The 13,477-nt window shown below is 41.7% G+C and overlaps 3 protein-coding genes across 3 annotated transcripts; all 3 read left to right on the top strand.

Moving 5' to 3' along the window:
• The first annotated feature begins 696 nt into the window (after positions 1-696).
• On the top strand, positions 697-2,444 carry LOC137633524 (occludin-like). Its single transcript, XM_068365818.1, has 4 exons — positions 697-848; positions 1,072-1,280; positions 1,765-1,902; positions 2,161-2,444. The coding sequence occupies exons 1-4, from the start codon at positions 697-699 to the stop codon at positions 2,442-2,444; spliced, it is 783 nt and encodes a 260-aa protein (XP_068221919.1).
• A 6,006-nt stretch (positions 2,445-8,450) lies between these two features.
• LOC137633523 (prisilkin-39-like) lies at positions 8,451-10,205 on the top strand. Its single transcript, XM_068365817.1, has 4 exons — positions 8,451-8,728; positions 8,896-9,014; positions 9,607-9,851; positions 9,936-10,205. Exons 1-4 carry the CDS (start codon positions 8,451-8,453, stop codon positions 10,203-10,205), a joined length of 912 nt encoding a protein of 303 aa, XP_068221918.1.
• Positions 10,206-10,426: 221 nt separating this feature from the next.
• On the top strand, positions 10,427-11,615 carry LOC137633522 (keratin-associated protein 6-2-like). The gene is made up of 3 exons (XM_068365816.1): positions 10,427-10,501; positions 10,967-11,218; positions 11,502-11,615. The coding sequence occupies exons 1-3, from the start codon at positions 10,427-10,429 to the stop codon at positions 11,613-11,615; spliced, it is 441 nt and encodes a 146-aa protein (XP_068221917.1).
• Positions 11,616-13,477: the final 1,862 nt, after the last annotated feature.

Raw genomic sequence — 13,477 nt, 5'->3', positions numbered from 1 at the left:
GTCTATGGCTAGGCTACGGCTAAGGCTACGTCTATGGCTATGCCTATGACTATAACCATGTCTATGGCTATGGCTATGGCTATGTTTATGTCTAAATCTATTTCTATGTCTGTCTATGTCTATGGCTATGGCTATGACTATGGCTATTGCTATGTCTATTTCTGTCTATGTCTATGGCTATGGCTATATCTATGTTTATGGCTATGACTATGGCTATATCTATAGCTATGGCTATGACTATGGCTATGGCAATGTCTATGGCTATGGCTATGGCTATGGCTATGGCATTGGCTATGGCTATGGCTCTGTCAATGTCAATGTCTATAGCTATGGCTAAGGCTATGGGTGTTTCTATGGCTATGACTATGGCTAAGTCTATGTCTATGGCTATGTCTATGGCTATGGCTATGGCTATAGCTCTGTCTCTATCTATAGTTATGTCTATGTCTATGGCTATGTCTAAGTCTATGTGTATTGCTATGTTTAAGGCTATGGCTATGGCTATGGCTATGTGTATGTCTATGGCTAGTGCTATGGATGCTCTGGCTATGGCTATGGCTATGATTATGGCTATGTCTATGGCTATGGCTATGTCTATGGCTATGGCTATGTCTATGGCTCTGTCTATTGCTCTGTCTATGGCTATGGCTATGGCTATGTCTATATCTTCAGCTATGGCTGTGTAAGTCTATGTCTATGGCTATGGTTATGGCTATGTCTATGTCTATGGTTATGTCTTTCTCTATGTCTATGGCTATGGCTATGGCTATGGATATGTTTATGGGTATACCCATGGACATGTCAATGTCCATGTCTATGTCTATGTCTATGTCTATGGCTATGGCTATGTAAAAGTCCACGTCCATGGGTACGACTACGGCTAATCTCTGGCTATGACTTTGTCTATGGCTATATCTCTGGCTATAGCTATGGCTATGACTATGTCTATGGCTATATCTAAGTCTCTGGCTATGGCTTTGTCTATGGCTATGTCTATTGCTATATATAGGGCTATGGCTATGGCTATGTCTATGGCTATATCTATGTCTATGGCTATGGCTATGGTTCTAGCTCGGGCAATGTCTATGTCTATGGCTATGTCTGTGTGGCTATGGCTATGGCTATGGCTAAGACTATGGCTATGGCTTTGGCTATGGCAATGGCAATGGCTATGACTATTGTTATGTCTATGGCTATGGATATAGCTACTGCTATGTCTATGTATATGTCAACCATGGCTGAGTCTATGTCTATGGCTATGTCTATGACTATGGCTATGTGTATGTTTATGTCTGTCTATGTCTATGTCTATGGCTATATCTATGTCTATGGCTTTGGCTAAGGCTATGGTTTTGTCTATGGTCATGGCTATGGCTATGTCTTTCTGTGGCTATGGCTATGTCTATGTCTATGGCTCTGGCTATGGCTATGGCTATGTCTATGTCTCTGGCTATGGCTATGGCTATATCTATGTAAACCATGGCTATGGATATGGCTAGGTGTATATCTATGTCTATGGCTATGTGTATGTCTATGTCTATGTCAGTCTATACCTATTGCTATGTCTATGTCTATGTCTTTGTCTATGGCTATATCTATAACTTTGTCTATGGTTATGGCTATGGCTATGGTGATGGCAATGGCTATGGCTGTATACACCATGGCTATGGCTAATGCTATGTCTATGTCTATGGCTATGGCTATGTCTATGTCTATGTCTATGGCTACGGCTACGGCTATGGCTATGGCTACGTTTATGGTAAGGCTACAGCTACGGCTACGGCTACTGCTATGGCTATGGCTATGGCTATGTCTCTGGTTATGTCTATGTCTATGGCTACGGCTATGGCTACATCTATGGCTATGGCTATGGCTACAGCTACGGGTATGTTACGTCAATAGGTATGCTATATCTATGTCTATGGCTATGTCTATATCTATGTCTATGGCTATGGCTATGGCTATAACTATGTCTATGACTATGGCTATGTCTATGGCTATGGCTAAGGCTATGTCTAAGGCTATGGCTAAGACTATGGCTATGTCTATTTCTATGGCTATGGCTATGACTATGACTGTGGCTATAGCTATGGCTCTGTGTATGTCTATATCTATGTCTGTCTATGGCTATGGCTAAGGTTATGTCTATGTCTACGATAGGTATGACTATGGCTATGGCTTTGGCAATATCTATGTTTAAATCTAAGGCTCTGGCTATGTCTTTGACTATGGTTAAGGCTATGGCTATGGCTATAGCTATGGCTATGGCTATGGCTATTGCTATGGCTATGGCTATGTCTATGTCTATGGCTATGTCTATGGCTATGACTATGGCTATGGCTATGGCTATGTCTATGGCTATGGCTCTGCTTATGGCTATGGCTGGTTATGTCTATGTCTTTGGCTGTGGCTATTGCAATTGCTATGGCTATGGCTATGTCTAGGGCTACGGCTATGAGTATGGCTATGACAATGTTTATGTCTATGGCTAGGCTACGGCTATGGGTACGTCTATGGCTATGCGTATGACTATAACCATGTCTCTGGCTATGGCTATGGCTATGTTTATGTCCATATCTATTTCTATGTCTATGTCCATGTCTGTGGCTATGGCTATGACTATGGCTATGGCTATGTCTCTGTGTGTCTATATCTATGGCTATGGCTATATCTATGTCTATGGCTATGACTCTAGCTATATCTATGGCTATGGCTATGACTCTGGCTACGGCAATGTCTATGGCTATGGCTATGGCTATGGCTATGGCATTGGCTATGGCTATGGCTCTGTCAATGTCAATGTCTATGGCTATGGCTATGGCTATGGCTATGGGTATGTGTATGGCTATGGCTATGGCTAAGGCTAAGTCTATGTCTATGGCTATGTCTATGGCTATGGCTATGGTTATAACTATGGCTATAGCTCTGGCTATGTGTATCTATGGCTATGGCTATGGCTATGGCTATACCTCTGTCTCTATCTATAGTTATGTCTATGTCTATGGCTATGTCGAAGTCTATGTGTATTGCTATATCTAAGGCTATGATGCTACTCTCTTTGCATCAATTCCATCCCCTGAATGTAGATCTAGGGTTGGTGAATCCCTTAATAGAGATTTAGCTAGAATTAGTGCATGGTTCAAATTATGGGGTATGAAGTTGAATCCTAACAAAACTCAAAGTATGATTGTAAGTAGGTCAAGGACGGTGGCTCCTCAACATCCGGATCTCAGTATTGATAATGTTTCTTTAAATATGTATGACTCTTTCAAAATTTTAGGTGTGATTCTCGACAGTAAATTTACTTTTGAGAAACATATAAGGTCTCTGTCTTCTTCAATTGCACAAAAAATAGGCTTATTGAGAAAGTCTTTCAAGATTTTCGGTGATCAATCTATTCTGAAGAAGTGTTTTAATTCTTTCATTCTACCTTGTTTTGAGTATTGTTCTCCTGTTTGGTCTTCAGCTGCTGATTCTCATCTCAATTTGTTGGACAAAAACTTACGGTCTATTAAATTTCTTATTCCTGATCTAGATATTAATCTCTGGCACCGTCGTTCAATTAGTTCATTATGCATGTTGCATAAGATTTTTCACAACTCTGACCATCCTTTACATTCAGATCTCCCTGGACAATTCTATCCTGTTCGTAATACTAGACAGGCAGTTAATTCTAATAGCCAGGCCTTTTCCATCATAAGACTCAATACTACGCAGTACTCAAGAAGTTTTATTCCAGCTGTTACCAAGTTGTGGAATGATCTTCCTAATCGGGTGGTTGAATCAGTAGAACTTCAAAAGTTCAAAGTTGGAGCAAATGCTTTTTTGTTGACCAGGCGGACATGAGTCATTTTATAGTTTATTTATGACATATTTGTTTTTAATGCTGATAATAGTTTATATATGACATGTCTGTTTTGACGTTGTTACTGTTTTTAGAATGATTTATTGTTAATTTGTTCTCTTCATTTATTTATTTCCTTATTTCCTTTCCTCACTGGGCTATTTTTCCCTGTTGGAGCCCCTGGGCTTATAGCGTCTTGCTTTTGTAACTAGGGTTGTAGCTTGGATAGTAATAATAATAATAATAATAATAATATGGCTATGGCTATTTCTATGTGTATGTCTATAGCTAGGGCTATGGATGATCTGGCTATGGCTATGGCTATGATTATGGCTATGTCTCTGGCTATGGCTATGTCTATGGCTATGGCTATGTCTATGGCTATGTCTATTGCTCTGTCTATGGCTATGGCTATGGCTATGTCTATATCTTCAGCTATGGCTATGTCTAGGTCTACGTCTATGGCTATGGCTATGTGTATGTCTATGGTTATATCTCTGTCTATGTCTATGGCTATGGCTATGGCTATGGATATGTTTATGGGTATACCCATGGTCATGTCCATGTCTATGTCTATGTGTATGGCTATGGCTATGTAAACGTCCACGTCCATGGCTACGGCTACGGCTACGTCTCTGGCTATGACTTTGTCTATGGCTATGTCTATGGCTATATCTATGGCTATGGCTAATGCTATGGCTATGTCTGTGGCTATATCTATGTCTCTAGCTATGGCTTTGTCTATGGCTATGTCTATGGCTATATCTATGGCTATGGCTATGGCTCTGGCTATGTCTATGGCTCTATCTATGTCTATGGCTATGGCTATGGCTCTAGCTTTGGCAATGTCTATGTCTATGGCTATGTCTGTGCGGCTATGGCTATGGCTATGGCTAAGACTATGGCTATGGCTAAGGCTATGCCAATGGCAATGGCTATGGCTATTGCTATGTCTGTCTATGGATAAAGCTACTGCTATGTCTATGTATATTTCTACCATGGCTATGGCTATTGCTATGGCTATGTCTATATCTATGTCTCTGGCTATGGCTGTCTATGTTTATGTCTGTCTATGTCTATGTCTATGTCTATGGTTATGTCTATGTCTATGGCTTTGGCTATGGCTATGGTTTTGTCTATGTTTCTGGCTATGGCTATGGCTATATCTCTGTCTACCATGGCTATGGCTATGGCTAGGTGTATATCTATGTCTATGGCTATGTCTATATCTATGGGTATGGCTATGGTTACAGCTATGGCTAAAACTATGGCTATGGCTATGTCTATGTCTATGGCTATGTCTTTTGCTATGGCTATGTCTATGTCTATGGCTATGGCTATGGCTATGGCTATGTCTATGTCTATGTCTATGTCAGTCTATGCCTATTGCTATGTCTGTGTCTATGTCTTTGTCTATGGCTATATCTATAACTTTGTCTATGGTTATGGCTATGGCTATGGTGATGGCTATGGCTATGGCTATGTCTATGGCTGTGGCTATGTCTATGGCTATATATACCATGGCTATGGCAAAGGCTCTGTCTATTTCTATGGCTATGGCTATGTCTATGTCTATGTCTATGGCTACGGCTACGGCTATGGCTATGGCTACGTTTATGGCTAAGGCTACGGCTACGGCAATGGCTACAGCTATGGCTATAGCTATGGCTATGTCTATATCTCTGGCTCTGTCTATGGCTATGGCTATGTCTATGTTTATGTCTGTCTGTCTATGTCTATGTCTATGTCTATGTCTATGGCTATGCCTATGGCTATATCTATGTCTATGACATTGGCTATTGTTATGGCTATTTCTATGGCTATGGCTATGGCTTTGTCTGTCTATGGATATGTCTATGGCTATGGCTATGTCTATGACTATGGCTATGGCTATGTCTTTGTCTATGGATATGGCTATGGCTATAGCTATGTCTTTGTCTACCATGGCTATGGCTATGGCTAATTCTATATCTATTTATATGGCTATGTCTATGTCTATAGCTACTGCTATGGCTACAACTATGGCTATAGCTATGGCTATAGCTATGGCTATGACTATGTCTATGGCTAAGGCTCTGGCTATGTCTATGTCTATGGCTATGGCTATGTATATGTGTATGTCTATGTCTATGTCTGTCTATGCCTATTGCTATGTCTATGTCTATGTCTACGTCTATAACTTTGTCTATGGTTATGGCAAGGGCTATGGCCATGGCTCTGGCTATGTCTATGGCTATGTATACCATGGCTATGGCTAAGGCTATGTCTTTGTCTATGGCTATGGCTATGTCTATGTCTATGTCTATGGGTACGGCCTTGGATACAGCTATAGCTACGTCTATGGCTATGGCAATGGCTACGGCTACAACTATGGCTATGGCTATGTGTATGTCTATGGCTATGGCTATGGTTATAGCCATGTCTATGGCTATGTTTCTCTATATGTCTATGTCTATGGCTACGTCTACGGCTATGGGTACGGCTAAAGCTACATCTGTGGCTATGTCTTTGGCTATGGCTATGGCTCTGGCTTTGGCTACAGCTATGGCTACGGCTACATCAATGGCTATGCTAAGTGTATGTCTGTGTCTAGGTCTATGTCTATAGCTATGGCTATGGCTATGGCAATGTCTATGTCTATGGCTATGGCTATGGCTATGTCTATGTCTACGGCTATGGCTATGGCTATGGCTATGGCTATGACTATGGCCATAGCTATGGCTATGTGTTTGTCTATGTCTATGTCTGTCTATGGCTATGGCTAAGGCTATGTCTATGCCTACCATGGGTATGGCTATGGCTATGGCTTTGGCAATGTCTATGACTATGGCTAAGGCTATGGCTATGTCTTTGACTAAGGTTAAGGCTATGGCTATGGCTATAGCTATGGATATGGCTATTGCTATGGCTATGGCTATGTTTATGTGTATGGCTATGTCTATGTCAATGGCTATGGCTACGGCTATGGCTATGTCTATGGCTATGGCTCTGGCTATGGCTATGGCTCGTTATGTCTATGTCTTTGGCTGTGGCTATTGCAATTGCTATGGCTATGGCTATGTTTAGGGCTATGGCTATGAGTATGGCTATGGCTATGTCTATGTCTATGGCTAGGCTACGTGTATGGCTACGTCTATGGCTATGCCTATGACTATAACCATGTCTATGGCTATGGCTATGGTTATGTTTATGTTCATATCTATTTCTATGTCTATGTCTATGTGTATGGCTATGGCTATGACTATGGCAATGGCTATGTCTATGTTTGTCTATGTCTATGGCTATGACTATATCTATGTCTATGGCTATGGCTATGGCTATATCTATGGCTATGGCTATGACTATGGCTATGGCAATGTCTATGGCTATGGCTATGGCTATTGCTATGGCATTGGCTATGGCTATGGTTCTGTCAATATCAATGTATATGGCTATGGCTATGGCTATGGGTATGTCTATGGCTATGGCTATGGCTAAGTCTATGTCTATGGCTATGTCTATGGCTATGGCTATGGCTATAACTATGGCTATAGCTCTGGCTATGTGTATCTATTGCTATGGCTATTGCTATGGCTATAGCTCTGTCTCTATCTATAGTTATGTCTATGTCTATGGCTATGTCTAAGTCTCTGTGTATTGCTATGTCCAAGGCTAATGCTATGTGTATGTCTATGGCTAGGGCTATGGATGCTACGGCTATGGCTATGGCTATGATTATGGCTATGTCTATGGCTATGGCTATGTCTATGGCTAAGGCTATGTCTATGGCTATGTCTATTGCTCTGTCTATGGCTATGGCTATGGCTATGTCGATATCTTCAGCTATGGCTATGTCTAAGTCTACGTCTATGGCTATGGCTCTGGCTATGGCTATGTCTATGTATGGTTATGTCTCTGTCTATGTCTATGGCTATGGCTATGGCTATGGATATGTTTATGGGTATACCCATGGACATGTCCATGTCCATGTCTATGTCTATGTCTATGGCTATGGCTATGTAAAAGTCCACGTCCATGGCTACGGCTACGGCTACATCTCTGACTATGACTTTCTTTATGGCTATATCTCTGGCTATGGCTATGGCTATGGCTATGTCTATGGCTATATCTATGTCTATGGCTATGGCTATGGCTCTAGCTCGGGCAATGTGTATGTCTATAGCTATGTCTCTGTGGCTATGGCTATGGCTATGGCTAAGGCTATGGCTATGGCTATGGCTATGGCAATGGCAATGGCTCTAGCTATTGCTATGTCTTTGGCTATGAATAGAGCAACTGCTATGTCTTTGTATATGTCTACCATGGCGATGGTTATGGCTATGTCTATGTCTCTATCTATGTCTATGGCTATAGCTATGGCTAAGTCTGTGTTCATGGCTATGTCTATGGCTATGGCTATGTCTATGTTTATGTCTGTCTATGTCTATGTCTATGTCTATGGCTCTGTCTATGTCTATGGCTTTGGCTATGGCTATGATTTTGTCTATGGTCATGGCTATGGCTATGTCTGTCTATGGCTATTGCTATGTCTATGTCTATGGCTCTGGCTATGGCTATAGCTATGTCTATGTCTCTGGCTATGGCTATAGCTATATTTATGTCTACCATGGCTATGGCTATGGCTCTCTATATCTATGGCTATGGCAATGGCTACACCTATGGCTATAACTATGGCTATGGCTATATCTATGTCTATGGCTATGTCTATGGCTATGGCTATGTCTATGTCTATGGCTATGGCTATGGCTATGTCTATAGCTATGGCTATGTCTATGTCTATGTCTATGTCAGTCTATGCCTATTGCTATGTCTATGTCTATGTCAGTCTATGCCTATTGCTATGTCTATATCTATGCCTTTGTCTATGGCTATATCTATAACTTTGTCTATGGTTATGGCTATGGCATTGGTAATGGCTATGGCTATGGCTATGTTTATGGCTATGGCTATGTCTATGGCTATATATACCATGGCTATGGCTATGGCTATGTCTATGTCTATGTCTATGGCTATGGCTACGGCTATGGCAATGGCTAAGTTTATGGCTAAAGCTACGGCTACGGCTATGGCTACTGCTATGGCTATGGCTATGTCTATGTCTATGTCTATGGCTATGGCTACATCTATGGCTATGGCTATGGCTACCCCTTCGGCTACATTACGTCAATGGGTATGCTATATCTCTGTCTATGGCTATATCTCTGTCTATGTCTATGGCTATGGCTATGGCTATAGCTATGTCAATGACTATGGCTCTGTCTATGGCTATGACTATGGCTATGTCTAAGGCTATGGCTATGGCTATGTCTATGTCTGTGGCTATGACTATGACTATGACTATAGCTATGGCTATGTCTATGGCTATGTCTATGTGTATGTCTATGGCTATAGCTATGGCTATGGATATGTTTATGGCTATGGCTATGTCTATGTTCATGTATATGTCTATGTCCATGGTTAATGCTATGTCTATGTCTATATCTATGTCTATTTCTACGTCTACGGCTACGTCTACGGCTACGGCTACATCCTCTGTTATGGCTACGGCTACGGCTACGGCTACGGCTATTGCTTTGTCTATGTCTATGGCTATGGTTATGGCTCTGGCTATAGCTATGGCTATGGCTATTGCTACGGCTATGGCTATGTCTATGTCTATGGCTATGTCTATGGCTATTTCTATGTCTATGGCTATGGCTATGGATATGTCTATGGCTATGGCTATGGTTATGGCTAAGGCTATGGCTATGTCTTTGTCTAAGTCTATGGCTATGGCTATGATTATGGCTCTGTCTTTGACTCTGGCTATGGCTATGGCTATAGCTATGTCTATGTCTATGGCTATGGCCATAGAGACGGCTACGGCTACAGCTATGGCTACATCTGTGGCTTTGGCCATGGCTATGGCCATGGCTATGGCCATGACTATGGCTATAGTTATGGCTATGTCTATGTCTATTCATATGTCTATGTCTATATCTATGTCTATGGCTATGGCTATGGCTATGTCTATGTCTATGGCTATGACTATGGCTATATCTATAGCTATTGCTATGGCTATGTCTATTGCTATGGCTATGGCTATGGCTAGGACTATGGCAATGTCTATGTCTATGACTATAGTTATGGCTATTGCTATTGCTATGGCTTTGGCTCTGGCTATGGCTATGGTTATGTGAATGTCAATGTCACTGTCAATGGGCATGGCTATGGCTATGTCTATGGCCATGGCTCTGGATATGGCTCTGTCTATGTTTATGTCTATGTCTATGGCTATGGCTATGGCTATGTCTGTAGTTATGTCTATGTCTATGGCAATGGCTATGGCTATGTCTATGTCTATGGCTATGGCTATATCTAGGTCCATGTCTATGGCTATGGCTATGGCAAAGTCTACCTGTATGTTTATGTCTATGTCTGTCTATGTCTAAGTCTATGGCTATGGCTATGGCTATGGCTATGTCTCTGGCTATGGCTATGGCTATGTCTATGGCTATGTCTAGAGCTTTGGCTATGGCTATGGCTATGTCTATGGCTATAGCTATGGCTACGGCTATGTCTACCATGGCTATGGTTATGGCTATGGCTATGGCTATGTCCATGTCTATGTCTATGTCTATGGCTAATGCTATGTCTATGTGTATGTCTATGTCTAGAGTTAGGCTATGGTTACAGCTTGCGCTATGACTATGGCTACGGCTACAGCTAAGGCTACATCATTGGCTAAGGCTATAGCTATTGCTACGGCTATGGCTACGGCTCTGGCTATTTCTATGTCTATGGCTATGGCTATGTCTGTGTGGCTATGGCCATAACTATGGCTATGACTCTGGCTATGGCTATAGCAATGGCAATGGCTATGGCTATGGCTATGTCTATGGCTATATATATATATATCTATGGCTTGTGTCTATGTATATGTGTACCATGGCTATGGCTATGGCTATGTCTATGTCTATGGCTATGGCTATGTCTCTGTCTATGTCTATAGCTATGGCTAGTCTATGTCTCTGGCTAGGTCTATAGCTATGGCTCTGTCTGTGTTTATGCCTGTCTGTCTATGTCTATGTGTATGTCTATGGCTATGCCTATGGCTATATCTATGTCTATGGCATTGGCTAGTGCTATGGCTTTGTCTCTGGCTATGTCTATGGCTATGGCTATGTCTATGACTATGGCTATGACTATGTCTTTGTCTATGGATATGGCTATGGCTATGGCTATGTCTTTGTCTACCATGGCTACCAAGTCTATATCTATTTCTATGGCTATGTCTATGTCTATAGCTACTGCTATGGCTACAACTATGACTATAGCTATGGCTATGGCTATGGCTATGACTATGTCTATGGCTACGGCTCTGGCTATGTCTATGTCAATGGCTATGGCTATGTATATGTGTATGTCTATGTCTATGTCTGTCTATGACTATTGCTATGTCTATGTCTATGTCTACGTCTATAACTTTGTCTATGGTTATGGCAATGGCTATGGCTATGGCTATGGCTATGTCTATGGCTATGTATACCCTGGCTATGGCTAAGGCTATGTCTATGTCTATGTCTATGGCTATGGCTATGTCTAAGTCTATGTCTATGGCTACCGCCTTCGCTACAGCTATAGCTACGTCTATGGCTATGGCTACGGCTACGGCTAGAGCTATGGCTATGGCTATGGGTATGTCTATGGCTATGGCTATGATTATGGCCATGTCTATGGCTATGTCTCTGTCTATGTCTATGGCTACGTCTACGGCTATGGGTACGGCTAAAGCTATGTCTATGGCTATGGCTAAGGCTATGTCTATGTTATCATGGATATGGCTTTGGCTATGGCTTCGGCAATGTCTATGTCTATGACTAAGGCTATGGCTATGTCTTTGACTATGGTTAAGGCTATGGCTATGGCTATAGCTATGGCTATGGCTATTACTATGGCTATGGCTCTGTCTCTGTCTAGGGCTATGGCTATGAGTATGGCTATGGCTCTGTCTATGTCTATGGCTAGGCTACGGCTAAGGCTACGTCTATGGCTATGCCTATGACTATAACCATGTCTATGGCTATGGCTATGGCTATGTTTATGTCTAAATCTATTTCTATGTCTCTGTCTATGTCTATGGCTATGGCTATGACTATGGCTATTGCTATGTCTATTTCTGTCTATGTCTATGGCTATGGCTATATCTATGTTTATGGCTATGACTATGGCTATATCTATAGCTATGGCTATGACTATGGCTATGGCAATGTCTATGGCTATGGCTATGGCTATGGCTATGGCATTGGCTATGGCTATGGCTCTGTCAATGTCAATGTCTATAGCTATGGCTAAGGCTATGGGTGTTTCTATGGCTATGACTATGGCTAAGTCTATGTCTATGGCTATGTCTATGGCTATGGCTATGGCTATAGCTCTGTCTCTATCTATAGTTATGTCTATGTCTATGGCTATGTCTAAGTCTATGTGTATTGCTATGTTTAAGGCTATGGCTATGGCTATGGCTATGTGTATGTCTATGGCTAGTGCTATGGATGCTCTGGCTATGGCTATGGCTATGATTATGGCTATGTCTATGGCTATGGCTATGTCTATGGCTATGGCTATGTCTATGGCTCTGTCTATTGCTCTGTCTATGGCTATGGCTATGGCTATGTCTATATCTTCAGCTATGGCTGTGTAAGTCTATGTCTATGGCTATGGTTATGGCTATGTCTATGTCTATGGTTATGTCTCTCTCTATGTCTATGGCTATGGCTATGGCTATGGATATGTTTATGGGTATACCCATGGACATGTCCATGTCCATGTCTATGTCTATGTCTATGTCTATGGCTATGGCTATGTAAAAGTCCACGTCCATGGGTACGACTACGGCTAATCTCTGGCTATGACTTTGTCCATGGCTATATCTCTGGCTATAGCTATGGCTATGACTATGTCTATGGCTATATCTAAGTCTCTGGCTATGGCTTTGTCTATGGCTATGTCTATTGCTATATATAGGGCTATGGCTATGGCTATGTCTATGGCTATATCTATGTCTATGGCTATGGCTATGGTTCTAGCTCGGGCAATGTCTATGTCTATGGCTATGTCTGTGTGGCTATGGCTATGGCTATGGCTAAGACTATGGCTATGGCTTTGGCTATGGCAATGGCAATGGCTATGACTATTGTTATGTCTATGGCTACGGATATAGCTACTGCTATGTCTATGTATATGTCAACCATGGCTGAGTCTATGTCTATGGCTATGTCTATGACTATGGCTATGTGTATGTTTATGTCTGTCTATGTCTATGTCTATGGCTATATCTATGTCTATGGCTTTGGCTAAGGCTATGGTTTTGTCTATGGTCATGGCTATGGCTATGTCTTTCTGTGGCTATGGCTATGTCTATGTCTATGGCTCTGGCTATGGCTATGGCTATGTCTATGTATCTGGCTATGGCTATGGCTATATCTATGTAAACCATGGCTATGGATATGGCTAGGTGTATATCTATGTCTATGGCTATGTGTATGTCTATGTCTATGTCAGTCTATACCTATTGCTATGTCTATGTCTATGTCTTTGTCTATGGCTATATCTATAACTTTGTCTATGGTTATGTCTATGTCTATGGCAATG

The sequence above is a fragment of the Palaemon carinicauda genome, chromosome 43, assembly GCF_036898095.1.
Source record: "Palaemon carinicauda isolate YSFRI2023 chromosome 43, ASM3689809v2, whole genome shotgun sequence".
Classification (NCBI taxonomy): domain Eukaryota; kingdom Metazoa; phylum Arthropoda; class Malacostraca; order Decapoda; family Palaemonidae; genus Palaemon; species Palaemon carinicauda.
Note: the sequence above shows the minus strand (reverse complement) of the source record. Positions and strands in the feature narration are given on the sequence as shown.

Coding starts and splice junctions, on each gene's coding strand:
- LOC137633524 (XM_068365818.1), top strand. CDS start 697: ATGGCTATGGTTATGGCTATGTCTATGTCTATGGTTATGTCTTTCTCT. Junction 849..1,071: donor ATGTCTATGGCTATGGCTAT/GTAAAAGTCCAC, acceptor CTATGGTTCTAG/CTCGGGCAATGTCTATGTCT. Junction 1,281..1,764: donor GTCTATGACTATGGCTATGT/GTATGTTTATGT, acceptor GTTTATGGTAAG/GCTACAGCTACGGCTACGGC.
- LOC137633523 (XM_068365817.1), top strand. CDS start 8,451: ATGGCTATGGCTATGGCTCTCTATATCTATGGCTATGGCAATGGCTAC. Junction 9,015..9,606: donor CGGCTACATTACGTCAATGG/GTATGCTATATC, acceptor TCTTTGTCTAAG/TCTATGGCTATGGCTATGAT. Junction 9,852..9,935: donor ATGGCTATGGCTATGGCTAT/GTCTATGTCTAT, acceptor GGCTATGGCTAG/GACTATGGCAATGTCTATGT.
- LOC137633522 (XM_068365816.1), top strand. CDS start 10,427: ATGGCTATGGCTATGTCCATGTCTATGTCTATGTCTATGGCTAATGCT. Junction 10,502..10,966: donor TGTGTATGTCTATGTCTAGA/GTTAGGCTATGG, acceptor GGCATTGGCTAG/TGCTATGGCTTTGTCTCTGG. Junction 11,219..11,501: donor ACGGCTCTGGCTATGTCTAT/GTCAATGGCTAT, acceptor GGCTACGGCTAG/AGCTATGGCTATGGCTATGG.